We start from the raw sequence: 26,979 nt of genomic DNA on the forward strand, positions 1-26,979 counted from the left end.
ACCGCAAAGGGGGTATGAAACAACATGCAGCAAAAGAGAAACCAGACCAAACTGACCTTTCCAACAACCCCCTTTCCAAACCAACTGAAGCCATATACCAGATACTCAGGCAGCATATTCAGACCTTCACATCAGCAGCCTTCTCCCCCGCCGCGGCCGCAGTCGCGCCATCCGCGCTCCCCTTCTTATCCATCGACCCACCACCTGTCGTCGTCACAGGCGTAGCCGCCACACTAGTAGCCGCAGAAGCAGCCACCGGGCTAGCGACCGTCTCACCCCCGGTAATGATCCCCGCCTCCTGAGCTGCGGCAGGCGCCGGCACCGCCACGAGGGGCTTAGACTTCTCCGCCGCGCCAGCAACAGCAGCATCAACGGGATTGCAAACCTCACTCGCGGGGCTCGACGCCACCGGCGATGTCACCTGTCCCGAGGACCCTGCCACGCGCCGTATCACCTCAAACCACTTCTCGGCTTCCGCCGGCGAGTGCGCCTTGAACGCCAACTCGGTGCTCCCCGCCAGCTTGCCACCCATGTGTCCGGACCGATCCTTGCCCTTGACGTTGAACTTGTCGCCGTGCGGCGCGCCGATCACAGCGTCGGGGAGGTAGATGCTCAGCTCGGGAGTCGGGTCCCGGCGGAGGTTGTCGTCGTCCTTGAACTCGTGCAGGAACTTGGACGGCGTCACGACGTAGTAGCCCGTCAGGTAGCCCCACGACAGCTTGTTGCGGCTCTTGCGCTCGAGCGAACCCTCGATGAGCGGCTTGGTGGAGGGGTGGGACATGTTGGGGAAGGTGATGGCGTCGACAGTGCGCGGGGGTTCGGACGGGTTGGCGAGGAGGGCGGAGGACCGGCGAAGGAAGGCTTTCCACTCGAAGTCGGGCGGGATTCGCTGGGCTGCGCCGAGCATGTCGGCGTGCAGGGCCTGCACCTTCAGGGCTTGCCCGCCGGTGAGCTGGGTGAAAGTTTCCATCGCCTGGTGGATGACTTGGATGATGTGGCGCTCGAAGGCCTCGAAGTTGGCCTGCACGGCTACCAGGTCGTTGTGCTGGTTGTTCTCCTCCAGGACTTGCTTGTGGAGGCGGTGAAGTACGCCGCGCGAGAGGACGTAGGGGTCTTCGGTTGGGTGGTGTTTGCCGCCCGTAGATTCAAACGACGCCGTGTGCTGGCCGAGGAGCTCGATGTGCTTCTGGGTGGTGTTGCGGGCCCTCTCGACTTCTTTGGCGCTCTTCTCGGCGCCGTGGGCTAGCTCCTTGGCCTTGTGCTTGATTTCCTTATGCAAGCGTTCGATGACCGGGAGGGCCGAGCCCTTGATGTTCTTCTCGGTTTCGAGGTTGGTGTTGATGAGGGCCTGCGTGTTGACGCGCATATTCTCGAAGAAGCCGGCGACGCCGCCGAGGCTCTGGTCGAAGTGCTGCCCCTCCCTAAGGGGCTTCGAGATGGTCTGGAGCCTGAAGTAAGTACTTACTCCCTATGACAGCAATCGGCAAGACGCACTTTTAACACCTTCTCATACTCCTTCGCCTGTGCCCGGTGGATCTTCTCGACGGCCTCCATGTACTCCTCGAGGTAGACGACGGCATGCTTCCACGCCTGCAGCCTCTGGGTGAGCAGTCCGGCAGTCTGCTACAGGTCAGACACTGTCCCGCACTATCTCTGCTTCCGATGTCATCTCACGTACGGTGCTCGGGTCCGTGTCGGGGACGGCTTCGTCGCTAGCATTGCTGGCCAATGTCTCCTGCCGCGACGGAGCAGCGGGTTCCTGGGGGGCGGGCGCCATTTCGACAGACTGCCGTTTGTCTTGGCGAATGCTAGAAAACCGCTTCATTGTGTGAGAAGACGCGCGCGCCTTGAGCCTGTTGATTGTCTCTTGACTTGTTGTTTAGTGTTGGGACAGTACCTAAAGAAGCTGTAATGCTAAAAAGAAGACTAGTTCGGGCGAGGAAGGAAGCGCCGTTCCTCCCAACTTGGCGCACTTCAGCAGAAGGACACTGATCGGATCAATGAGGTCATTGGAGAGCACTACCATCCAGACAGGAAAGAAGAGTGGGAGATCTTGAAGAAAAAGTTAAGTCGGGCAGCACCTGCACCTCAGCATCGGCCCAATAGGTAGCCGCCGCCCCTTACACGGAAACCAACTCCTTGGCCCTTTGCCATCGATTGCAATGCGCGGTCAACGTCTCATCAAGCTGCTGACCGCTGGTGCTACCCCTCTCTTTCAGGCCTTGAGACCCAACTAAAAATTCAATGGTGTTGAACTGAGGTCGTAGCCAAGACCACCCAGTGGGTCTGTTCAGCACCCTGGACGGCGATCAGCAGCCATTCAGCGGCCCTGATCCGATGACGTAACCGAAATCAGGCCCGCTTCACGCCCATGTCCAGCTGGAAGTCTCAGCTTTCCCTCTTGTCACTATGAGACTTGTGTTCAGTCTTCGAGAGGCCGAATCAACCTGTAACTCTCGAATCAAATCAGATATGATTCTCGTCTAAGTTTGGTGCCGCTAGGGGCCAATCTGCTCTGTCACCAGCTTCGCAAGGTTCTTGCCTGCAATGACGTCGATGGCTATCTCGGCAAGCCAGGTCCATCAAACAACACCACTGAAACCATGTCGTGTCTCGTCCATTCTGCTTCACCGGCAGTTGCTGGCGACCTCGACCGCGTTTCAACCCACGGGTCTCACCATGCGGCGCACAATTCGCATTCATCCTAAGATAGATACGGAGTAGTACCTCCACAATGTAGTCTACGGCTACTGCGCCGTGTTGTCCCCCGACCCTGCGGGACTTGATCCTGTATATAAGCGGCGCACACCAATCTTCCTCTAACCACCTCGTACGACCACCCGCCGGAATCATATGATGTTGATCAAGGAAACGAAATTTTAAAAAATGTCTCTATTAGGACTGCCGCCGACCGGATTTGTAACTGGGTATCAAGGAAAATACGAAGGGAAGGAAGAAATTCACTGAGCAACCCAGTTCCATCGCCATTGAGGCCCCATTTATTGTATCCTTGCCAATTTCCCAGAGCAGCCCGCCCCGCCAAAACCGTCCCATCCAATGCAACCGCCATTTCCCGAGGAACGCCAGCCATGCCATGTCATGTCGTAGGAATGAGAAGAGAAGGGAGAGTCGAAATACACTTGAACACAATGATACACGGCCGCCGTCAACTTGACACGTGGTCGGCCGCTATCCGGCTCGAGACGCATCGGACTATTCGCCACGCGCCTGGAGCAGTTGTAACCGGCGTCCCTCGTCACCGTCTCCCACAGGGTGAAGAACATTCTGAAAGAAGCCAGAAGATGGTTGTCGTCTGTGATTGCCCGTAGGCCTGCGGGTATCCGACAGAGGGGTAGGCTCTCTCGAAGAGGGTGCAGGAAGGGGAGCCGAGGCCGAAACCGATATCAGAGCCGGGATCGAGCCCGGCGCACCCTCGACGATAGTCTCCAAATTGTCCGCTATTGACGGAGTGGTCGCGGTAAGCTGAGGAGACCTGGGCGGCGAGCTTGGTGTGCTCAGGGCTGTCTGGTAGTCTGGCAGGGCGAATACGTCCGGGACCAACGTCTTGACCGGTGTCTTGACTGCCGTTTGATAGCTCGGAACCTTGCAAAGCTCCGCAATCTCGGGGAAATCAACATGCTCTGGTGGCGTGTCCGGACCTGATGGCTCATCGCCACTGTTATGCCGGGTGAGTGGCGCAGTCGGGGGAGGCGACATGTGGCTATCGTCGCCGGGATGCGTCGCGCTGTCTGTTCTGGAGCCCGCTCCAGCTGCCGAAAGGTTCGAGTTCCAGGAAGTGGTCCTGTGCCGCTGTTCGAGGGACATGCTGTGTAACCTATACGCGAGCAGGTCCGGCTGAATGGGTGTTCCCTGAGAAAGGAGGCCTGGCAAATTTTCGGTCGAGCCTGCCCTCGAGTGGCCGCGGAAGGGGCTGCTAACCCCTGACCGTCCGCCAACCGGCGAATGCAGGCTGACGGGGTCAATGTCCTCATAAAGCTGGTCCAGGCGGTGATGTTCGTAGGCCGGCGGCGCGACGGTGGCAGCTTCTCTGGAGGCTCCGTTCGGGAGCTGTCGTACCAGGTTTCCTTGTTCGTCGAGCGGCATGTTGGGCGAGATGAATATCGACACGGGCAGCGTTGCGCGAAGTTCTGAAACGTGGCCGTCAGGATTATTGAGCGCCACCACTAATTTCAGCTTGTGCCGAATCTTAATCCCTTTGACGTTCACGTCTTGGATGCACTTGGTCAACTTCTTAGGCAAGGGCAGCGACGTGTTGACCACCCAGCCTTCCTGACCGTCCCAGCCTTCCGGTCCGCTGTCTTGAATCACGTCTTGCCAGTGCTCCTCTCTGGTCACAGGGATGGTCCACGTATCCACTTCTCTCTCCTTCCTGTATTCCTTGTGGGTGTGGTTGGGCTGCTGGAGAATAATGTCGTGAGTTTCTATCAGCTTGACGGTGATGTCGCCGAGCTCGAGGCCCTTGAGCAGAGGGGTGAAGCGCATCTCGACAGGAATGCTGCTGCCAAAAACAACAGCCTTCTGAGGCACGATAATTGAGTAGTCAATCTTGTTGGGCCAGATATTCTCGATGCTCATGGCGTGAATCAGCTCGAGCGCCGATGGATCGAGGGTCCGGATGACGCGCAACTGCTTGTAGGCGTGTATGTCGTGAAACAGCTTTCCCCGTGCAATGGTCGCCTTCAGCTTGTAGTGGATACCCGCCTCCCGCAGACCTTCAACGCTCTCGGTCGTATCGCCATTGAGCATCAGCTCAAACGGCCATTCGTAGTTCCCGGGCGGTAAAGTGACTCCCTTAATCTGCTGTCGAGATTGATCTGTCGGGTCTGGAGAGCCGATTCCTACAAACGGCGCCCATCGGTGCTCGAAGAAGGGTAGCGTCTTGTCGATTTTGTGGGTAGATATGCCAGTAGCGGTTATCTTAGCATCGGTCCAGCTGTGACTAAGTCAGCACTCTTCTCGCTTTTGGTCGAATCTGAAATCTGTATGGCTCCAACGTACGCATAGTGGGTGGTCCCTATCAATTTCAAATGAATGTCTTCGAGCTTGAGCGACGAGGCCAGACAGAGCACCAGGGTGCCTTTGAGGAGTTGACCCGAGGCCTCATGTTCGTTGCCCCGAAACACGACAAAATCGTTCTCGAGCCTGTTGTCGGGTCGATAGTCAGTAAGCGGCGGTCTGCAGCTGCTGCCGGCGCAGAACACGCACCGAATCTCAAAGAGGCTGTATCTCCCGTTCACCGAAGTGAATGGGATGAAGGACCGCATGGTCACTCTAGGGAAGCAGTCGAGTACTAGGTGGTGGTGGTGACAAAGAGTAGGAAGATGGAAGATCAGGTCCGCGCCGGGACCTAGAGATACTGAATCATAGGATAAGGTAAGGTAGGAGGGGTGAGATCATGACTCGCGCGGATCGGTGGGCTCGAAAGGGAAATCTTGTTGACCCAGGTTTCGAGAATCATCAAGGTGGCGTGGCACGCACATGCAGGGCAACAACGGAAGCGAGGCCCTTTATGCTGCCCTTTGGGCTGCTGCCCGAATCGGATAAGCAAGGATGATGTGGGAATTACGAGATTGGACGCATGTAAACTTCCCACCACCCGGTATTACAGTAGTCTTTTGTTACCGTGTAGGTTGGCACCTCACAACTCGAACAGCGCTCTGAGAGAGCCGAGGCCGGCGAAAATGATTACCGCGGTGTAAGGCAAAGTTAAAAAGGCTTTGGGAGTGGCACCCTGCCATCATTCCAAAGAAGCACGCAATCCCGTGGAGCGCTCTATAGTCTTGAGAGACACACAATGCTCAGCCTCCCGGCTTTTTCTTGCGTATATAGTACTCCGGATATCTAAGGAGTCAATCCCATCGGGTGGGGCTCAGTTGAAGAAATCATGCAGGAAGAAAAATGCCAGAAAAACGCGCTGGCCCCACCGCTTGGTGAGTGGAGGCCGCTAGCAGCGTGGGGGTGTTAACGTCTGTCTCGTCTTGAAGACGAAAGCTGGGCTGTGGTGATGCTGACGGCTCCGATTGGCCGATCGTCGATTAAGGCTGCTGTATACGGCGCTCAGCGCCAACGGAATCATCTGCAGCACTGCAACAAAGCGACAGCCAACGTGGTATTCATATGGCACAGCCCAGTGGAATGGCTCTCCAGGTATCTCACGCTATCGTATCCTCTACGCGTTTCAGCTCCTATGGAGAATGCAGGGCGGAAGCGCAATCTCATGAGGACGGGCTTGCCTTGAGCGCAGCTCCTAGGCTGATCCAGTCGGAACAGGCCTGATCCGCTTTCCGATGGAACCTAAGGGTGCATGCCTTGATGAGTGCTCACATTGGTCATTGTGAATATTGTTCGGCCCTGCTTGGGTTAGCCGTGGACCTGCTCGTCACTATGAGAATTGATTTGTGACTGGGCTCGTACATGTACAATGGAAGTACCTGTAGTTACATATCGTACCTACAACAATCGAATCATGAAGGTTCCATGTTGATATCCGGCTGTTCACCTGTTCAAGTTGGCCAAGCAACAGCCAGACAGGCAAGCAACGCCTGGACCGTCAGCTCTACTGTCGAATATTGCAATCCATCACTGCCAAACCAGCGACATGTAGCATATGTGGAGTCTTGTCTAACCTGACACATGGGCGCGGCGGCGATCATCCGGCACATACCGGATTCCCATTAAAGTGGTTCCCGCCAGGATCTGACCCGAATGGCGACCGTTCCCGATGCTTGCCACAGGTTGCCGTCCCTTGTTTTGTCACCGAGAGACAGCGGTCGTGCATAATATGATCTCAGCAGCCGACCAACGGGTAGGGTAATCCTACGATAGCGATATCATCGCCCCGAAACCCAGACCTTCTCCGATCATCGGACGCCATTTTGGCCGCGCCATTGGCTGGTCACCGTGCTCTTGCTCGTCACCACAAAGTGCTGGAACCTCTGTGCGATACCAGAAGAAATGCCTCTTTGACTCAAACGGGGATCGAGTTTCATTTCAGATTGGACTCCAGTGCCAGGTTTCGAGACATGGTGATAGCATTGCGCCATCCTCGCTTAATACTAGGTGGGTATGCTTATTCACGTTTACCTTAATCTCAACCCCTACTGTGTAGCTAGGGGTATTGTCATTGTACAATCATTGGGCGCTGTTTTTCGACCAGAATCGGCATATGGTGATGCGTATCGATAAGCCGCAACACTAACATCAACACCCATTACGCGCTTACAGGCGGGATAGGCGCTTGTGATGACAGTGCGCCAAGGTAGCCAAATTGTTGGAATTTCTGTGCTCCGTGTAGCCTCGCGCTCGCCGAGTATCGGTGCCAATCCAATCGTACCACACCCACGCAACATGATGGTATGAATGACTCCGACTCTGTGCCCTATCGGAAGCGGACCAAGCTACGGATATGGAAGTCGATGTATCGAGACGTGGGAAACTTGAAAAGGACAAACCCTGGTGTCGTCTCATCATGCACAACCCACCAAACCCGGCAAGTTCCCTAAGCATCATATGCTAACACTCCCCGTTCGACACACGGCCCTCCAGTACAGATGTTTCACCCCTCGGCGGCAGTACCGAGAAGCCATCCCGACTCATGCAGGCACGGTACCAGACATACATGAAGGTCGTGTTACGGTAGGTAAGGTCTTCAACGGATATTTATCATACAGTGAAGATAGGCAATAAAGACACATAGTCCCAGGACATACGAGCTTGATGTGCCGGTACTGAGTTTTCCATTTCTTTAACTTGTTCCGGGTGAAAGCAAGCGCGCCCGAGACCAACAACGTCTACAAGGAAAAAGGTTGGCATCTCCGTGACCTGCATGTTGAGTAGCCTGCGGGCAAACAATGACCAATCCAGGAACGGCCCGCTCGCCGCCTTTTCACCGCTCCTTGACCTAAAGCCAGGGACAACCATGACCCACAGTTCACACGCACGCAAATTCTCATAACGGCGCCATATGGGGGCATTACCATATGCCCCCTCGGTACATATGTCATACGACAACACCGAGCCACCATGTTTGAAGAAACCTCCGACGCCGTACAACGCCAAAGCCAATAACCTGAACCAACTTACCAACCAGTACTAGGCCGTACACTGAACATCTGCATCAGTCCACTACAGCCACGAGATCAATGAATTCCATTGGCCATGCGATCAAGCGTCCCGCTTCTCCTCCAACTGCTGTGCCAGCTCCGAAGGCCTCGTCCATGTCCGAATATGCCCTGTGCATCCCGTTAGCCCCGAAACATTTTCCCCCTTACCAGTCGCCTGTAGCAGCACCTACCGTTCTTGCAGCTCGTCAGGATCGCGTCCGGCGTGAATCCAAGCCAGCACAGCGGGTCATCATCCACCGTTTTACTCTGTCCAATGGACGTCAGCACCATAAACCCGGCACAGCAACTCATGTAGAAGTCGGGAAGAACATACCAAAATAGGTGGCAACGTCGCCGTCGCCGCTCTAGGCTCGACGGGATGCGACAGCACCTTTCCTTTGCTCGTCTCTCCCTCCTCAGCAGCAGTGGCAGAGACCGCTGTCGAGTGATTGGAATCCGACCTTAGCCTTCCGCTGGCGCTCGTGCCACCCGTCTCAGCGCGTTGGAGTGGCCCTGCACCAGGGCGGGATGAGACGGACCCGCGATGTCTCACGGATGCCTACCCATATCAACCCCCCTGTTAGCATCCCCTTGTAAACCCACCCTAACACCCAAACCTTCCCCAGCAGGAGCAAGTCAAAAGGCAGAGGAAAAACGTACCGCCCTCGGCCGATTCAACATGCCCACACTAAAATCCCACAAACAAATTCTCCTGTCCTCGCCCACACTCCCAAACCGATAGCTCCTCTCGTCGCACCGCCACGGGTCAAACGCGACCGACGTGACCCAGGAGTGGTGGCCCTGGCAGCGGGCGACGAGGGCCGTACCGCGGGAATCCGTCTCGGACGGGCACCAGATTGAGATGAGATCGTCCTGGCCGCCCGTCACGACGTATTTCCCGTCGGGCGACCAGCAGACGCAGGACAGGCCGCCGTAGTACGAGTAGTGTAGGTCGAGCAGTCTGTGGAAGTCGTCAGCAGTTGGGGACAGGAGGGAAGGGAGGGGAATTGTGGGGGGGGGGGGAAGGAAACTGGGGGAGGAGTGCTGACTCTTCTTTGAGGTAATCCAGGATTCGCAGGGTGCCGTCCTCGGAGACGGCGGCGAGGTGACGGTTGTCCGGGGAGAAGGCAAAGGCGTTGATGCGATGGTTGGACAGTTTCCAGGCGGCTACCGGGTTGGCCTTCTGGTTCTTGGAGTGGACCGACTTGTGGATGTGCAACTGGGATGAGTAGTTGACCCTGCTAGTGCGGGTGGTGTCTCCGCTGGTCCGAGATGCGGCCTCCTCTTCTGGGATGAAGATGCCGTCCTCTTTCTCCTTGTCGTAGACGACCAGAGTGCCGTCCATATGCGCGGCGAGGAAGAGATGCTCGGATCCTGGTATCCATTGGATATCGGACACCGGCGTGCCGTTGATGATACCCTGAAAATGTTAGCCTGACATCGGACAAGGTGGACAAAAGAGCGTACATTCTTGTTGAGGCGGGTGTACCGCTGCGTGATGGGCTCCCACCAGATAATCTCGCCAGTGGAGAAACCCATAACCACGTCGATGTGCGTTGAGCTCTTAGTTACCTTGTTGACATCGTGGCACAGGCAGTGAGCCTTGGTAAAGAGAATCTTCGTCAAATAATCAGCCTGGTACCGTCAGCATGAATGCTATTCATCAAAATCCTTCTAATCTCCTCACTTTCGATGTCGACGACAGGTCCAGCCATTGGAAGGCCCGGTTAACATTGGCAAAGCCGAATAGACCATCCCTTGGCCGATCCTGCAGCCGCTTGTTCAACGATTCATGATTAATCACTCTTGAGATGAACGATGAGTTGCTCTTAGACATGTTGTTTTTGGGCTTGCGCCGTTTGTTGGCATCCTTCTGTGCCACAGGGGCAAGGAGGGTGTTGCCCTCACCAAACGCGGGGGCATTGGACGTGAAGAGCGGGACATCGCTGAAATTGAGGCGGCCGGCATCACTGCTGCTCTCACGCATATCGGTCGACGACTTGCTCTCGTCGGGGTGTTCCTGTATACTGCCCTGCGCCCCATCCGCCCGTGAAGTTGAGCGATAGACGGCGGGAAAGAGGGAGCTAACGTCGAGATTGAGCAAGGAGAGCCGCGTGCCCGCGGTTGCCGGCTGCGGGGTTGTCGCGAGGGGATTCGGGTTGACTATTGGGGCCTCGGAAGGGTGTGGTGGAGGAGTCGCAAGGTGTAGATCCTCCTTCAAAACATACAACCCTGGCCTCAGAGAGTCAACATCGATTTGGAGCTCCGGCACCCCTCCTTGCTCTGTGGGACTCACCCTCGCCGACCAGGAACTGATACTCAGGTCCCGAGGGGTTGCTGAGAATGTTGTTGGTCTCGATCATCGGTACGGGCATACCGGCAGGAAGGCTGGTGTACCCTTGCGGGGGGTACCGCGGTGGAGGAAGAACGCTGGGAAGAAGCCGTCAGCACTGCGACGGGCCGCCATGGCAGAGGCCAGCCCCGGCTTGCCGCCGTTCCTTTCATGTCTGAATTCCTCTTACAACATGGTGGCTACCGGGTGGTGGCTTTGGCAGCTGGGGTGCGGCTGGATTGTGCGGGAGCTGGAGCTTGCTGCCAAGATCGATAAGTTATCCTGGAATCACTGGGGGCAGTCGCAAGCACGGGACAGGGAGCAGCAGAGGGTGCCCAGATGGGGGAAGCGAATAGCAGTGATAGGCGTGCACAAGAAGACAAATGAGGTTAAAGATACGGATCCGTACTAAACAAGTATCAACAACACTCTTAGGATTCGATCGAGGTCCGTCCAAACCGGGCGTTGTAACCCGACATTGAACTGCGGCCGGACAGGGGTACCATCGACCCTGGCCGGAACCACGGGACGCTGTGGGGTACGGAGTAGTGGGCCAGTGCCTTTTTCCATATGCATCATGATTTCCATATTCCCTGGCACCTCGGAGTTCTGTGCCATAGCTTTATCTTAGGTTGTGCAAGAATGCCTCATATTGACATGTATACATGCTACTGGATTGATTTCTCTGCAACCAATTTGCATGGGGCTCGCTCTCGTCCTTCACAGCGTTGCTCAGTGTTGGCGTGGGGGCAGTCTATGCAACCTCAAGGTGTTCAGGACGTCAACCTGCGGGGCTCATGAAGCTATGCCCAGAAGGTCGCTAGCTTGGTGACCTGATCTCAACACCGAAGCCCATCGTCAACCGCAAAAGCTTGCGATGGCCTGACACAGCCATAGTTACTTGTGCCGCCATCTTTGCTCAATGTACGGATTTTAGCTTGTGTGTCTTCTTCGGCTAATCTATTCAATTGAATCCCAGCTGAGAGCCGGCGTACCATGGCATCCCTCTGAGCAAGACGACAAAGAGCTTCGACAATCAAACCCCAGAGCACAAAAATGACTACAGGTACGGAGTACCCGCATCTACAGTTCGCAAGTCTGGGTTTTTCTCCCCGAGAGGACCAGTCAAGCTTACCAAACACAGCGGTCAGAATCTGTGTCTGTGGCGACGAGGGGACAGGCAAGTCCAGCCTGATCGCCTCGCTCGTCAAGGACGTCTTCGTCGCCAACAAGATCCAGTCGGTGCTCCCCCAAGTCACCATTCCCCCGACCATCGGCACTCCTGAAAATGTCACCACCACCATCGTCGACACCTCCGCCCGGCCCCAGGACCGCACGACCCTGCGCAAGGAGATCCGGAAATGTAACGTAATACTGCTCGTCTACTCGGACCACTACAGCTACGAGCGCGTCGCCCTCTTCTGGATGCCCTACTTTCGCTCGCTAGGGGTTAACGTCCCGGTCGTGCTGTGCGCCAACAAGTCGGATCTCGCCGCCTCGGGCAGCACCTCGCAGGTGGTCGAGGAGGAGATGCTGCCCGTCATGGCCGAGTTCCGCGAGATCGACTCGTGCATCCGCACCAGTGCCAAGGAGCAGCACAACGTCATTGAAGTCTTCTACCTCTGCCAGAAGGCCGTCACCCACCCCATCGCGCCCCTGTACGATCACAAGGAAGGCCAGTTGAAGCCTGCCTGCATGGCGGCGCTTAAGAGGGTGTTTTACCTGTGCGACAAGGACCAGGACGGCTACCTGAACGACGACGAGATGCACGAGTTCCAATCCAAGTCGTTTGAGAAGCCCTTGCTGCCGGGCGAGCTGGAGAATATCAAGGCGACTGTTAGCAAGGCGGTGCCAACCTCGAGTACCGAGAAGGGGCTCGACCTGCACGGGTTTCTGCAGCTCAACAAAATGTATGCAGAAAAGGGGCGCCACGAGACGATATGGATCATTCTCAGGAAACATCACTACACAGACAGTCTGAGCCTGGAAGACAGCTTTCTGCATCCCCGCTTTGATGTGCCCGACTACTCCTCGGCTGAGCTCAGTCCAGCAGGGTACCGCTTCTTTATGGATCTGTTCTTGACCTTCGACAAGGACAACGACGGGGGTCTCAATGACCAGGAATTAGCGGCCTTGTTTGCTCCTACTCCCGGGTTACCGCAATCCTGGGTCGAGACATCCTTCCCGTCATCCACCGTTCGGAACGAGGCTGGCCACATCACACTACAAGGGTGGCTTGCGCAGTGGAGCATGACCACCTTCCTCGAACCCAAGACGACGCTAGAATACCTCGCTTACCTCGGGTTCGAGGGCCCGGACGCACGCGACTCGACTACAGCCGCCTTGAAAGTAACCAAACCACGCAAAAGAAGGCGGCGACCAGGCCGCGTCGAACGGAACGTCGTCCTCTGCTACCTCCTCGGCTCTGCCGGCGCCGGCAAGTCTTCGCTCCTCGATGCCTTCCTCAACCGGCCGTTCGATGCGCTTTACCACCCAACCATCAAGCCCCGCCGCGCCGTCAACAGCGTCGAGCTGCACGGCGGCAAGCAGTGCTATCTGATCCTCGAAGAGCTCGGCGAGCTCGAGCCTGCCATCCTCGAGAACCAAGCCAAGCTCGACACGTGCGACCTTATCTGCTACGCCTACGACTCGTCCGAGCCCGACTCGTTCTCGCACATTGTCGACCTGCGCAAGCGCTACCCGCAGCTCGACGAGCTGCCTGCCATCTACACAGCCCTGAAAGCCGACCGCGACAAGACGACGCAGCGCAGCGAGCTGCAGCCCGACGCCTACACCGCCGCGCTCAACATGTCGGCCCCGCTGCATGTGAGTGTCACGTGGAACAGTATCAGTGAGCTCTTTGTCGCGCTCGCCGAGGCTGCTACCAACCCCAGCACGGCGTTTCCCAAGTCGGAGGAGCCGCCGGACCGGTCGGGTCTGTACTTGGCACTCGGGGCCACGACGTGTGCCGCGTTGGCGGCGTTCATGATCTGGCGGAGGTCGACCAATTCTGCTTAGAGAGAAGCTGCATCGGCTGGGAACTTATGGGGAATGTGGCGGGCTGCAAGGGAAGGAGAAGTTGGGTAAGAGAGTTAGGGAAGAGGTAACGGAAGTGATGCATTCGGCGGAGTCTTTTTGGGTGATGTTTGGATGGTGGGATCTCAGTATGCGCTTGGTGTTCGCCTGGGTAGATCAGGCGGCCCTCCCTAACCTTTCCGCAGGGAGGGATTATGATACCCACACACACTCCTCTACATTGCAGTTAGCGTGCGTTTTTATTAGTGTTTAATGAAGCTCTAATCAGTCAGTCACCTTGTCCATCTAGAAATCTGAGTGGTCCCTGGCCTGTCACAGGCGGTTTTAGCCGCAGCAGATCTTTAGGTGATGTCCTGAAAATCTCGGGATGAGTCTGGTTCTCTCCTGAATTATAATAGACTCTGCGGCCCCTAGGCACTCGTGTTATGATGATGGGTGTCTAGGTGCGCTTCAACCCGCGCACCGCGGTGGCACCCTTCTGGCTGGCCATCAGAACTAGGAACCAAGACCTAAGGTCTCGCTGGACCGCCATAGGAAACCGAGGAATCGGATATGCTCGCCCGATAATGCGTATCTCCAGAATCAATGGATGGATTGAGATTGGATATATCATCTCGGGAGAGTGAGGATACTGCATCCCACTCACACCCGATAAAAGCAAAAGGCCACATAAAACCCGGCCGCCTCCATCTCCTCGTTGGAGACGAGCAACTTGCCCGTGACGCGGTCTCGGACGCCCATGCGCTCGCTCAGCGCACCCAGTTCCCGGTCGTCCTTCTCCGTCTCCCACACCTCGGCAAACGGCTTGTGGTACTGCAACTCCAGGTTGTAGTCCTCGGCCAGCGCGCGGAACGCCTCCCACGGCACCACGTACTCGGGCACCTCCTCAACGGCCTCGTGCAGGAAGAAGTTGTATTTCCAACCAAAGGGAGGGCGGAAGATGCCGTCGGCTGGGGTGTGGCCCGGGAAGCGCACGCGGTAGATGTCGTTGCCCCAGGAGGCCGTCTCTTCGGCTTCGCCTTCTTCGACCTCGCCGTCTTCTTTCGGCGGGGAGGCTTCGGTGGTTTGGGGTTCGACTGTGGTTACGGGGCCATCGGCCCTGGCTTTTTTTTTCTCCTCCATGCGCTTGTTAAAGTCAATGACTTTGGAGCTGATGACGTCCGAGTTGGGGATGGTTCCGATGAAGCGCCCGCCTTTCTTCAACGCGCCGGAAACATTTTTCAACATCTGCCGGGCCTTCTCTTCGGTCTCGAAGGCGTAGTGCATGCAGAACATCATGCTGACGACGTCGAAACCGCGGCTGCTGCTGACGCTGGATCCTGTGAACCCGACTTGCCGGACAATGTCGATGTCGCCAATCGACTCGGCGTAACAGTCCTTAATGTGGAAACGCGCGTCAAAAATGCGCGGGGGGCGCCGATGATGGCCTCCTCTGCCGCCGCGTCCGCTGCCTCCACGGTTGGCCATGCTCCGATACCGCTCCCGCGCCTGCTCGATCGACACCTCGGCGGGGTCCAAGCCGACATACAACTCCACCGTTTGCGGTGACTGCTGCCACTTGAACAGATCCCCACCTTTTCCACACCCGATGTCCAGCACAAGCAGCTTGGCCCCCGAAGTAATCCCCCGCTCCATAGCCCCCGGGGCGTGATCCTCATCCGGCGCGAACTTTTGAATGATGCAGCTCTTGACCCAATTGTTGAAGGACCTCAGCCCCTTGATCCTGCTGTCCGTCTTACGCCACTCACGGCCCCGCTCCGGTACGGCATTGTAGTGTGCCTTTACGACGTCATTAATACTGGATCGCTGCCTCAATTCCTCTGCCGCCGCCTCCTGCTGAGCCTGGCGCTCACGCTCGAGAGCTCGCTGTCGGATCTTCTCCTTCTCGGCCTCGCTGATGCGGGCGCGCTGCCCCGGTCGCTTGAGCTTGCGCGGGGCTTCGCCCGAGGCGTTCGCATTTCCGCTTCCGCTGGGTGATGGGGACCGTTGTCTTTTTTTGGCGGGCGCTAACTTCTTTGCATCAAAAGGCTGGGGGAGGTCGTCGTTGTCGTGGTCGTCGGCCATGGCGACCGATGCACGCAGATCGGGGAATGTGTTATGCAGCTCTTTGTTCTCGAGAAGTCGGTGCGAGCGTTGCTAAGAGAAACAAATCCGGAGTGGCAAGAAATGCGGTTGGTTTTTATGTTCTTCAAAACTTGAAGTCAATGGTGGAAGTTGGGAAAGTGGAACAATGAGTCGGAAGGCGAGCCCAGCCTGAGGTTCAGTTCACCTTGCAAGGGGAGTAGCCCCACAGAGTATGCCGTGGCGAATCAGCTCAGCGCACCCAAAGCCCCTGCCGACCTCATCAGTGAAGTGACGCGAGTGCTTGCAGCCTTGCGGGCCAGGGCACGCTTGAGCCAACGGGCTCGCTGCTGAGAGCTGACCCAAGCTGCCAATCCACCTTCAACAACCTGCACCATCTGCATTCCTCGAGCATCAACGGCTTTCTTTTAGCCGCAAACAGCCCGAACGAACTGATTAGCAATAGTTCCACTACGCCGAATTACGACATTTTTCAATTCGGGTCACTATTTTAAACCCAGCGGCAGACTTCCGATCTCCAAGACCTGCTTCGGACCCTCCCTCGATTCTCGTCACCGTCGTCCGCAACCACGGTAATCATGGGCTCAGACCCGCAGTACGCAAAATGGCCTCTGCTGCCGCTCGCCCAGCATGTCTTTACTCTCACCAACCCATATGCCACCAAGACGGCCCAGCAGACAGCCGCCAAGCAGCTCCAGGATGCCATCTCCGAGCACAAGATGGCTCCATTCTACCGCTACCTAGCGCACCCGATAGACGGCATTCTCAATGCGGTTGGCGAGGGTAGCTCACATGTTCCGGGCAAGCTGCCTAGCAGGAAGAACAGCTTAGTCGGCATGATTGCGACCAGGAGCCCGACGGCCAGCATAAATCTTCCCTGGGATGAGGCTCTGTATGAGTCGTTGAAGGCGGACAACGACCGCGAGCTGGAAGAGTTCCAAAAAGAGGAGGACGAAGCTGTTGAGAAGGCCGGAGATATTGAGATTCAGGCTGCCCGGGGCAAGAGGGCCGAGTTCTGGGCAAGAGTCGGCGACAAGGTGTGCCGTCCGCGTTCTGAACCTTGACCCAATCTCCGCGAGCTAACCGCTACTTCTACAGGAGAAAGCCATCGCAGCCTATGAGGACGTCTTTGAGAAAACCGGTATCCTCGGGATCAAAATCGACTTGGTCCTCGCCATCATTCGCATGGGCCTCTTCTACGGCGACAAGCATCTCGTCAAGAAGCATGTTGAGCGAGCCAAGACGCTGGTCGAGACGGGCGGCGACTGGGATCGGCGCAACCGGCTGAAAGCCTACGAGGGCCTGTCTCTGCTCACAACGCGCAGCTACAACCTCGCCGCCCCGCTCCTCCTTGACAGCCTGTCGACCTTCACCTCGTACGAGCTCTGTACCTACAGCAACCTGGTTATTTACGCCGTGCTCGCGGGATCCGTCTCACTCAAGCGCGTCGACTTCAAATCCAAGGTCGTCGACGCCCCAGAGATCAAGGCCATCCTCGGCGACGGCGAGGACAAGCTCCTCGCGCTGACAGGCGCTATTTCTGCCGGGCCGGGCGCCGACGACGAGATGACCGACGCTAATCCCAGCAGCGCAACTCCGTCGGCCAAGGTGGCGGTTGTCAATCTCACCACGCTCGGCAGTTCCGCCGACCAGCCCGAGGCCGAGATGGCCGTCGACTTTGGCCCGCTCGCGCAGCTAGTCAGCAGCCTGTACAACGGCCGGTACAAGCTTTTTTTCCAGGCGCTCGCGCTCGTCGAGGAGCAGTTCCTCAACCTGGATCGGTACCTGCACGAGCACAAGGGTTGGTTCATCCGCGAGATGCGCCTGCGTGCGTACCAGCAGCTGCTGCAGAGCTACCGCGTGGTCGGGCTGGACAGCATGGCGAATGACTTTGGGGTGACGGTTGACTTCTTGGACCGGTATGTCACCCTGCTCTCTACTACACAGGTTTGATATGGGACTAACATGTGACTTCTGTAGTGACCTTGCCAAGTTCATCGCCGCGGGCCGCATCCCCTGCACCATTGACCGGGTTGCGGGCCAAGGCGTCATCGAGACAAACCGGCCCGACGACAAGAACAAGCAGTACCAAGACGTGGTGCGCCAGGGCGATCAGCTGATTACCAAACTGCAGAAGTACGGTCAGGCGGTGCGGCTGAGGGGGAGTGAGAGGGCGTAGATAGTCTGTGTATCGGCAGCAGCCCAACAGTGATCAAAATGTGGGCATTTGTATGATACCTCGCAACTAGCAGAGAAGAGCAGAAAGATGATGGCTCTGCGTGTCGTCTCTTTCGGAAGCCAGACACGCAGCCTGGGCAAGATGACAAGGGCCAACACCAGACTCAATTGTGTATACCGCTGAGTTGAAGGACCTGAAGGTTATGTGAACGCAACGCTTCGCCCCTGCCAACTATCTACACGACACACCGCTGTGACATAGTCCTCGATATCAAAGCATCGCTCATCCCACTTTTGTGTCAGGTATGCCGAAGCCAAGGACAAATCGAGGCACAGACACAGGTAGCTGTATAACACGACATAACCGCGCAGAGGTATGTGGAGGTGCTTGGTCCTCGTCCTCTCCACCGAATTCAACTCCGAACTCAGACCCAACAAGCTCAAACTCGGCTCAAACCAAGGCATGCCATGCCATGCAATGCTAGGTAGGCTATGCTGTGCCATACGAGGCTACATTTTGTAGGATCCAGATCTCCATCCGTCCGATATCCCGAATCCAACGCATCGATTTATTCGCTTCACAAAACCCGTCCAGTTCCGAATTCGTAAATTCCCTCAGCTCAACGGTACTTATCCATAAACTCCTGGTGGAACTTGATAATACTCCCCACCCACTCCGTCCCTGGCGCGAGGAAGGTCGTGCGGAAGTGCAGGGTTCCCTCCTTCTGACCAAACCCGGACCCGGGCACGACACACACGCCGGTAGCCTCGAGCAGGCGCATGCAGTAAAACTCATCCGGGGATCGACCCTCGGCCGCCGCCGCTTCGGCCGCCTTACGCGGCAACTTGATGGTGGGGAAGAGGTACATGGACCCCTGGGGCACGCCGCACTCGACGCCCTCCATCTGCTGGAAGGCCGTGTGTAGTGCCGTTGCGCGCTCGCGCAGGCCGTCGAAGATGGCGTTGTATTCCTGTTGGTAAAGCTCATACGAGGGCTCGCCGGGCCGGGGCGGGTTGACCATGAGCTCGACGAGGCACTGGCCGATGACGGGGGCGCAGAGCGTGATGGAGACGAACTTGTAGATCTCGGCCTGGACGGCCGGGTCGAAGCCGACGAGCTCAAAGTAGCCGCCGCGGTGGCCGCACTCGCCGACCATACCCTTCGAGACGGAGTGCAGGGAGGCGAGCTCGACGTGGTCGTAGACGCCGGGCTTCTCCTTTTGCATCTGGCGCAGCATGCGCTTGAAACTGATGAACTCGCCGACGAAGACGTTGGTCTGGTAGACCTCGTCGGCCAGGATGACGAGGCGCTCTTGGCTGGCAAAGTCGATGACGGCGCGGACGTCTTCCTCGGGCAGGGAGGCGCCGGTGGGATTGCCCGGGTTGATGATGACGATTGCACGTACGTCGATGCCTTCGGCCTTGGCCTTTTCGTAGGCCTCCTTGATGGTAGCCAGGTCGGTGCCCCAATTCTTGGCTTCGTCAAGGAGATACGGCACGGGGGCGGCGTTCAGGACTGAGAGAGAGGCGCTGTATAGGGGGTACTGAGGGATGGGGATGAGAATGCCCGACTTCTCATCGGCACAGATGACGTGCAGGAGGGTGTTAACCCCCGATGAGGCACCAGCCGAGAGGTAGATGTCGGCCTGGTTGGCGGGAAAGCCATCGCGCCCTGTGCGTTGTCAGCAAGGTTTAGAATAGCCTGGAGACGGAAATTGCCTACTCTCGAGGAACTCGGCGATGCTCTGGCGGATGGCAGGGGCGCCGTTGCTGGCACTGTAGGCGCCCACGGAGCCAACCTGGGCCAGCAACCTCTTGGCCCGTTCCAGCACGTCGGGCTTGTAGCCCAAGTGGTTGATCAGCACATCGGGCTTGTCGAGCAGGGTCGGGTTCTCGAGGATGCTGAGAACCTGGCGGAAGAAGGTGATGGGCTTCTGGTCCAGCTGCTGGGGGTTGCCAATGTTGGCCGAGATGACCTGCTTGAAGGGCAGGTTGGACACGCCGTTCAGCAGCGCGGCGCGGTACTCCTCGGACCTGACGGCCAGCTCACCACGCACGGCGTATTTGGCGGAGCGGACATGGGGGTTGATGTTGTCGATGTTGAGCCGAGGACCCGGGTTGGACGACATGGTGCGCTTTTGGTGAGATAGAGAACGTTGTAGGAAAGCAACTGTAGGGCAGTAAGATAAGCATATAGCAGGGAAGATGGTTGGTTAGAGAGGTTGTGTGTGGTGTTGAGTCATGATGTGGAACGAGATTTGAGAATCGGGGTATTGGGCCATCAGAGGGACCGAAGGGGACTGGTTCGTCTCGAAGGAATCGAACACCGCTGACGAGGATAAATAAAAATGAAGGGGGGATTGGCGAGCCGTAGGAATCAGCGCATGAGTGTGCAATTGTCTGCTGTCATCAGGCTGATGTGCGGGACATCCCGGACCGCTGTGTTAGAGACCGCTGGAGCCGAAACCGGGCGCCACACAGGGCCCGGCTGAGGTGCTTCATGTCCAACGTTATGCGCGGCAGGATGGACGTTGAAACGCCCACTGGGCTGCTTCGCCGCCCATGCGAGCAGATGCGGGTAGATGCGAGTAGAAGCAACAGTAAAGATGTGATGGAAGGCTCGAAAGAGATACTGTCTTGTTTGGGCCACACCTACCTCCTCTTGGGACAGCTGGACCCTGCAGCGCTTGTTGGCGGCAGATCAACCCCGCGCCGTGTTTTAATGCCGAGCGATTGACTATCGTCCCGCGGCGAGCAACCTGCACCAGCAAGGGCGCCATTTGTTGGCGAAACGTTGAATGCGAATTTCAGCCCAGGGCAGTTGAAGTGGAGGCGGCGCGGTGCGTTTTTAACGGGTTGTGATGAACGGTGGGGGGCTGATCTTACAAGTGCTGTTAGTTCATTGACCTCAACGACTCGATATCTGCGACTTGTGCCCCTCTTACTTACCTCTCACGACGTCAGTCACAAATGGGTCAGGAACGGCGGGGAAAACAACGGACGGTCGAGTGTGCGCTTCTTGTATTCCCGCGGCGGCCGCGGTGCCTCCGAGAATGGAAACTGCGTGGGCGGTGTGAGATGGCTTGCTCAGGCCTCAATTCAGCCTCAGACCCTTAGCAGACGGACCCTGACGGATGCGGGATCTGAATGCGCTCTCCAATATCTGGGTTTCCAATGTCTCTTATACCGAGTTCCAAGTCACTGCTAGATTGCCGTCAGGCTGGTGGCCGATACACAATATGACGGCGACCACAGGTAGCAGTGTACTGAAACACTCGATTGTGCTACACTCAAGGAATTTGAATATGGCGAAATGCAAGTTGTTAGGCACACGCATAAAGCCAAATCACAAGAGTTAGAAACACAGCGCAATCAGGATAGGCAGTACCGTAACCTTATGTACGGCCCGGGAGTACACACACACATTTGGAAGCCGAGCGATACTGAACCATTTGGCATGATTGACTCTTGGAATTGGACTCGGTTACCTGTTCAGACATCAACAAGCTTTGCTTACGTAACTACGCGAAGTCTAACATTGGTAGTTACCGGATCAACGATCTTTCGCATGTCTTCCCCACGCCTGCCGGGCTGCCGGTGTGGGTCTGTCGATTGGTTACCCGCGCAGCTCCGAAGCGAGCCGCAAAACCTCTCGACTCGCCTATCGCGACAGACGTCGACGACGACCGACAACACCAATTCCACCGTAGGAAGGAGGCTTCACGCTGCAAACACAGGCCTTTGCGTGTGAACGTCAAGATGGCAAAGAAGGGTACACATACCATCGCCCAGCTCGTCCAGACTCCCTGAAGAAAAACACTGACACAAGTTCAACCGTCCAGCCAAGTCGCGCATCATCAGCGTGCGACTCCTCTCCATGGCTATGACAGGCTACTTCTACACCTTCACCCGCCCACGGACATCACTGCCCATGAGCATGATCAAATATGACCCAATCAGTACGATCTCCCCCTATACCTCCCAATCCAGCCCGGCAGCACATCACGATATCGGGCTCCAACATGAGGGCAGGGCGAACAAGAGAGATACCACGAACACCGCTTAGCGATTGTACGAAAGCGATACCAGGACACAGCGCTGACACACTGTTTTTCACAGTCCGAAGGAGAGTTCTCTTCCTCGAACAAAAACGAAAGGGCAATAGGTAAACGATCAGGTCACAAAACAGTGAGAGGGGCGCGCGCCCCGGGGGGGGAGGGGGGGTGGTGGGTTGGCGGAGAAGCGAGAATGGCTCTGTCCATGGCAATGGAAGTCTATCCCAGACTGGGGAGACAAAACGAGGACACATTACCGGGGATGACATCCAATGCTCGACTTGACTCGACTCAGCGCCTCAACGGGACACCATAGTCTCGCACGTCCATTAGCGGAGGACGGAGAACGTGTATAATACCATGCATAAGCTCAGCAGTGTACGAACAGCACACCATGACGGCATGGCCGGCGTTTTAGGGTTTGGAATGGGCTGAATATAGAGGTACTGCTGCTACCGCGATCGACGAGGCTGTCTAGGAGCTTGTCTTCGCCAAACACCATGCTTACCCGGGGTTCGAAGTCCCTTCTGGAACCGACGGTACGTAAGTTTTCATATATTGCCGCCATCTATTAAGTCAACCAACCGGGTAGAATACAATTTTTGAGACCTTACCGCCCCGCTTTTGATCACTGTCAATATTCTCAGACACTCAAAAACCCCGCGAGCTCAAGCTCCCGTTTGATAAAAAGATACCATTTGGCCTTCTTCTCTTCAACCTCTTTCTTTACATCGCCAAACATGGCCAATTGCAGACCAAACAAAGGACTAACATTTTGGAGCCACATCCACCAAGATATCTAGCAAATGGTGCAGCAATCATAGACCTGGACAAGAATTCAGTCCTGGAACGGGTTTCTCATCCACTCGGACACCCTGCGAGAAAGTTGTTGACTCCTGCGACTCCTCCTTCGGTCTCGACCAGTACCGCGATTGCGACTGTGACTGCGATTGTGACCCCGGGGCGAACTGGGAGCTCGTGTACCCATTACCAGTTGAAGGCTCTTCAGCCGCCCTCTGTGAGCCGTACGTCCGTACATTCGCTTGTCTTTGGCCCAGGACGTTGCTGGTGTTCGCGGGTGGTCTCCTTCCCATTGTCCCTGAGCCCCTCCGGGAGATGCGAGCCGAAGCAGACTGGAGTGAGTGACAGTTGCTCAAGCTGGAGGGTGGTGTCTGGTGATGGCTATCAACACCGCCCTGTTTTCCGGAGATTGGCACTCCATCTTCCGAGTAAGGAATTCCATTTTGCGGTACACCACCGGGCCGTGATAACTGTCTCTTCATCCCCTGGCCGGCGCTTCCTGGGACATTATCTGAGTCATCTGTCCTCGATGTCTCCGAACGTCTTCGCTTGGTGGGACGCTTCAAGAACGCGCCGTTGGTGCTCTCAGTAGCTTGTGTCTCAGATGCCGAATTAGTCTTCTCGCTTGCGGGCTTGTCTGTTCGTGGTTTCGCGGCGGATGATCCAAAGGGCGTTCCGTTATGCCTGCTCCTTTTGAAAGCACCATGGCCCGCACCGGTATCAAGCACCTCCTGCTTCAGCTGGTTCGACGTGCTCCTGGTGACTCGCTTCATGATGGACTTTGGTTGCAGAGCCTCCCTTCTCCGCTGCTTTTCCTGGTCGACCGACGGTGCGGCTGGCTCGTTTGGCACGTTTGCCGGACTGCGGACGACAACACGCCTCATGTGGCGCAACGTTGACGCGTACGATAGCGGATCGTTCCCGAGAGCATTCTTCGTGAGCGTCTCCTCGGACCCCGAATGCTCGCTTCCTGTTGCACTGATGCTGCTCTTCGCTGATTGATCACCGTGTTTCCGGTCCTCCAGATCGCTCTGCGATTGCTGGCTGCTTAAAAAGAACCTGGAATTCTCACCGCGAAGCAGTAGATCCCCCGAGCGTTTCTCAGGGGTGATGGTTTCCGATCTCCGGGCGGGCGGAAGGCACCCTAGAATCTGTACGAGTCCTGCAACGATTTGCTCTGGGCTTTTACTCTCGTCGCTGAAGCAGTCCAGATCACCAATGACAATACCTTCTTGGTCTGCCCATTGCTTCAGGCCGGCAACGAGTGCTTTAATTCTGGCCAGGCGACGCTGGCTCTCTTCCTCCAACTCAGCAGCCCGAGACTTGAAGGCCTCGAGTTCTGCCTCCAAGTTTTGGGCCTTGGACGATAGCTGGCTTTCAACCTGTTTTGAATTGGCCGAGTCTTCTGCGAGCTTCTCGGCAGCCAGCTTCCCCTTCGCTTCCTCCACGGCAAGATTCTCCCAAAGCGATCGGATTGTGGCGGCATCCCGCGCCTCGTTTTGTTTCTTCTCGTCGACCTGTTGCTTCAACTTTTGCAACTCCTCCGCCAGCGAGTCTCGTTGCTGCCGCGTCTCTTGAAGACGCTTCTCAGTCTCCGCATTAACCCTTTCCAGCTCAACGCGGACTTCACGACGAGCAGTTTCCGCAGCCTCCTTAGCTGCGGCACCGGAGTTCCGGTCTTTGTCCTGGATTGCCTGAGCGAGCTTCTGCATGTTTGAACTGTAGTTCTGCAATTCGGAAGCATACGCCCTCTCTTTGGCGTCGAGTTTGCTCTGCAATTCTTGCAAGGCAGCTGTTTTGGAGTCCAACTCTTCTCTGGCTTGAGCCGCCTCGGCCCCTGCAGCTTCCAACCGCCTGATCGTCTCCTCGTTCTCGTCTTGGGCTGCATCCAGGGCAACCAAGTTGGTCTCAAGTTCGTGAATCTGGTCTGCTTGCTTCTCCACGGTCACCCTCAATGCTGTGAGCTCCTTCATGTGCCGTTCACATTCGGCATCTTTCCTCTTGTACAGCGTTGACACCATGCCGTTCTCCTCGGCCTTTTCTGCGAGTTGTTTGCCGAGTGATTCGAGTTGGTTGCCCAGCCTCTCCCAGACCTTTCCCATGTGATGTTCGAGGTCAGCCGATAACTGGTTTGTGGCCTGAAGGGTTGCATCTCCCGACTCCAGGGCGGTGTTCAGTTTGGTTGTCATGCTTCTCAGGTCAGTGGACGAAAGAGACAAAGGCCACAGCGAGATACTCACCTGCGCAGGGACTCATCCTGAGCCGCCTGAATGCCGGACAAGACGTCGGGCTGTCCCGACATCATGCTGGAGAGTGCTTCAAGCCGGTTTACAAGGGAGTCGAGCCTGTCAATACAGTCTTAGCCATCAACCCCGCCGGGTATCCCGCCATGGAGTACTGACCTGTCCCTGAATTCCTGTGCCGACTTTTGACGCTCCTCATCTGCCTTTACTTGCTGCTCCTCAAGCCTTTGGAGAATTTCTTTGCCCTGAATACCGAGCGTCTCGAATCCACTCGAGCTTGCCTTGAGTTGCTTCAACTGCTCAGACAACACACGAACAGCCTCCCGCTCCCGACTGAGCTCCGCTTCTTTCTCGTCAACCTGTTGTGTCAGGGCATTGATCTTTTTGTACACTGGACAGAGTGTCAGTTTCCGTAGCACTCGGTGTCCTGTGTTGATGCTTACGTTCCAATGCTTCACTCTTGTTCTGAGCGATGGCCTGCCGGACTTTCTCAGACATCTGCTCCCTGATTACTTCGGCTTTTCGAACAGCCATCTCTGCCCAAGCCTTCTGAGACCTCTCCATTGCACGCACTTGCTCAAGGGCTTCCGTCCATTGCTGTTTCGAGCGAGTGTAGAGATCCTGCTGCTCCTGGATTGCAGAGTTGAGGTGCGCTTTGCACGCCCGGTACTTCTCCTCGAGCCTTCGAGACCTATCCTCAGAAGCCGCCAACTTGGCTTCCATGCCGTTCAACTGACTTGTCACCAGTTCCTTGGTGTGCTGAAGCTCTTCGATGGCCTTGATCTGGGCGTTCATCTGGGAGTTCTGCTGAGCAACAATTGCGGACTCTTCAGCAAGCTCCCGCCGGAGCCGCTTGATGTACTTGTGATACTTTGCCTTCTGCTCCTCAAGTGCAGCACTTTGCTGCTGTGTAAATTGATTGATGACTCCGGCTAGTCCAGTGGTGAACTCGTGGCTGATGTTGACCCTCCGCTGTCGTAACATCGGACTGGACGCCAGCGACCCGCATCTGGACCTGCTCTTTTGGTCAGTGGCTGGCGCAATATAGTGATGCGCGTTATGAACCAACCTCTGTTTCGAAATGTTGGAACTGCGTGACTCTGGGCGAGCCCGGTAATCTGCTTGAGCAGGCCTACGTCCCATGTCCCTGACTGGGCGGGCCATGTGGCTCCGAGATTGTTCTCCATACTCTCGCACTGAGTGACAGGCGCTTACCACTTGCGGTGTAGAAGACCGATGCTGCCTGTGGCTTCTTTCTTCCCTCTCCGACGCTGCGAGAGGTGCTCGCTGATCGTAATTGGGGGACTCGTGATGTCGGTTTGCGTTGTCGGCGTAGCATTGCACGGTGGGCTGAGAGGTGCGCGGTTCTGGAGCCGATGCCGAGTTGTTTGTCCTGGCCACAGTTAGAACCTCTGAGAGTGTTTCCACGTCGGTCGGAAGTGCGGGAGCTTCGTGCTGGTTTCGAGCTTTCGGGACCGGGAAGGTAGGCTTTGCTGACTGTTTCGGGGACGCGTCCGGGAAAGGAACATGTTCAATCGTGAGTGGAAGTTTTCTTGTAGTGGTCTCTCCATCATGTTTGTTGGTGCTCTCATGAGAGGAGCCACAGCTACTTGGAGAAGGATTCGTCCTGAGTCTGCCAGAGGATACAGCTGAGCGAAGGTTGCTGATGGTGGCATTCTCAGTTGGGGTGCCGCCGAGAGAGCGAAAAGCGGCTTGGGAACTGCCGGTCTGTTTGGCTGAACGTGACAGAATATCCTGCACTTGAGGTTGAAGGCAGACATCCTGTTGAAGGTGGGCCTGCTTTCCTGGTCTGTGGGTGAAGTATCCAGGAACCAACTGTACCGCGGGGCCAAACTGGTAACCCTTGTCCAAGTTGAGATTCTTGGAGAGAGTCGACGGCTTCTCCAAGAGCATGGGCTCTTCGGGAGTGTTGTGAATGACCGCTGCTTCCGGCGGAACGTCCTGGCAGCTGTGTCCCTTGGCGTTGGGTGACAATGAAGGAGCAGGCAGCGACTCTTGGTGCTCGAGTTGCGCGTCTGGGTCCCCATCCTGGTTTGGCATGGCCTCCAAGGAGGTACTGAGACTTCCTGTCCCAGGCATCTGGCTCAAAGGACTGAGCGGTCTGACCT

General features: G+C 56.5%; 9 protein-coding genes across 9 annotated transcripts; 3 read left to right on the forward strand and 6 right to left on the reverse strand.

Moving 5' to 3' along the window:
• Nucleotides 1-118: 118 nt before the first annotated feature.
• Nucleotides 119-1,777, reverse strand: N657DRAFT_560587 (uncharacterized protein; the record flags this gene model as incomplete). Its single annotated transcript, XM_062787983.1, has 3 exons — nt 119-1,441; nt 1,495-1,620; nt 1,679-1,777. The coding sequence occupies 3 exons, from the start codon at nt 1,775-1,777 to the stop codon at nt 119-121; spliced, it is 1,548 nt and encodes a 515-aa protein (XP_062652264.1).
• A 1,436-nt stretch (nt 1,778-3,213) lies between these two features.
• On the reverse strand, nt 3,214-5,285 carry N657DRAFT_652161 (uncharacterized protein; the record flags this gene model as incomplete). Its single annotated transcript, XM_062794265.1, has 3 exons — nt 3,214-4,954; nt 5,020-5,163; nt 5,227-5,285. 3 exons carry the CDS (start codon nt 5,283-5,285, stop codon nt 3,214-3,216), a joined length of 1,944 nt encoding a protein of 647 aa, XP_062652265.1.
• A 2,893-nt stretch (nt 5,286-8,178) lies between these two features.
• N657DRAFT_667739 (WD40 repeat-like protein) lies at nt 8,179-10,650 on the reverse strand (the record flags this gene model as incomplete). The annotated part of the gene is made up of 9 exons (XM_062795417.1): nt 8,179-8,252; nt 8,315-8,390; nt 8,458-8,682; nt 8,784-9,084; nt 9,173-9,543; nt 9,591-9,758; nt 9,811-10,355; nt 10,420-10,553; nt 10,646-10,650. 9 exons carry the CDS (start codon nt 10,648-10,650, stop codon nt 8,185-8,187), a joined length of 1,893 nt encoding a protein of 630 aa, XP_062652266.1. The 3' UTR covers nt 8,179-8,184.
• Nucleotides 10,651-11,074: 424 nt separating this feature from the next.
• Nucleotides 11,075-13,759, forward strand: N657DRAFT_585555 (mitochondrial Rho GTPase). Its single transcript, XM_062789788.1, has 2 exons — nt 11,075-11,521; nt 11,600-13,759. Exons 1-2 carry the CDS (start codon nt 11,512-11,514, stop codon nt 13,471-13,473), a joined length of 1,884 nt encoding a protein of 627 aa, XP_062652267.1. The 5' UTR covers nt 11,075-11,511; the 3' UTR covers nt 13,474-13,759.
• Nucleotides 13,760-14,133: 374 nt separating this feature from the next.
• N657DRAFT_561232 (guanine-N(7)-methyltransferase) lies at nt 14,134-15,555 on the reverse strand (the record flags this gene model as incomplete). The annotated part of the gene is made up of 1 exon (XM_062788047.1): nt 14,134-15,555. The coding sequence occupies one exon, from the start codon at nt 15,553-15,555 to the stop codon at nt 14,134-14,136; it is 1,422 nt and encodes a 473-aa protein (XP_062652268.1).
• A 344-nt stretch (nt 15,556-15,899) lies between these two features.
• On the forward strand, nt 15,900-18,061 carry N657DRAFT_585561 (PCI-domain-containing protein). Its single transcript, XM_062789789.1, has 3 exons — nt 15,900-16,610; nt 16,672-17,492; nt 17,554-18,061. The coding sequence occupies exons 1-3, from the start codon at nt 16,152-16,154 to the stop codon at nt 17,750-17,752; spliced, it is 1,479 nt and encodes a 492-aa protein (XP_062652269.1). The 5' UTR covers nt 15,900-16,151; the 3' UTR covers nt 17,753-18,061.
• A 310-nt stretch (nt 18,062-18,371) lies between these two features.
• Nucleotides 18,372-19,880, reverse strand: N657DRAFT_560696 (PLP-dependent transferase; the record flags this gene model as incomplete). The annotated part of the gene is made up of 2 exons (XM_062787999.1): nt 18,372-19,423; nt 19,475-19,880. 2 exons carry the CDS (start codon nt 19,878-19,880, stop codon nt 18,372-18,374), a joined length of 1,458 nt encoding a protein of 485 aa, XP_062652270.1.
• A 1,630-nt stretch (nt 19,881-21,510) lies between these two features.
• Nucleotides 21,511-21,817, forward strand: N657DRAFT_676279 (uncharacterized protein; the record flags this gene model as incomplete). The annotated part of the gene is made up of 2 exons (XM_062795883.1): nt 21,511-21,523; nt 21,594-21,817. The coding sequence occupies 2 exons, from the start codon at nt 21,511-21,513 to the stop codon at nt 21,815-21,817; spliced, it is 237 nt and encodes a 78-aa protein (XP_062652271.1).
• An 807-nt stretch (nt 21,818-22,624) lies between these two features.
• On the reverse strand, nt 22,625-26,764 carry N657DRAFT_561713 (uncharacterized protein; the record flags this gene model as incomplete). Its single annotated transcript, XM_062788074.1, has 5 exons — nt 22,625-24,797; nt 24,848-24,952; nt 25,010-25,230; nt 25,424-25,868; nt 25,920-26,764. 5 exons carry the CDS (start codon nt 26,762-26,764, stop codon nt 22,625-22,627), a joined length of 3,789 nt encoding a protein of 1,262 aa, XP_062652272.1.
• Between the last annotated feature and the right edge of the window lie 215 nt (nt 26,765-26,979).

This window comes from Parathielavia appendiculata (genome assembly GCF_033297405.1).
Source record: "Parathielavia appendiculata strain CBS 731.68 unplaced genomic scaffold N657scaffold_1, whole genome shotgun sequence".
Lineage (NCBI taxonomy): Eukaryota > Fungi > Ascomycota > Sordariomycetes > Sordariales > Chaetomiaceae > Parathielavia > Parathielavia appendiculata.

What these genes read in the sequence shown, in the direction of transcription:
- N657DRAFT_585561 (XM_062789789.1), top strand. Translation starts at nt 16,152, where the DNA reads ATGGGCTCAGACCCGCAGTACGCAAAATGGCCTCTGCTGCCGCTCGCC. An exon ending in GGGCAAGAGTCGGCGACAAG is followed by an intron (nt 16,611 to 16,671) that starts GTGTGCCGTCCG and finishes CTACTTCTACAG; the next exon opens with GAGAAAGCCATCGCAGCCTA. An exon ending in ACGGTTGACTTCTTGGACCG is followed by an intron (nt 17,493 to 17,553) that starts GTATGTCACCCT and finishes TGACTTCTGTAG; the next exon opens with TGACCTTGCCAAGTTCATCG.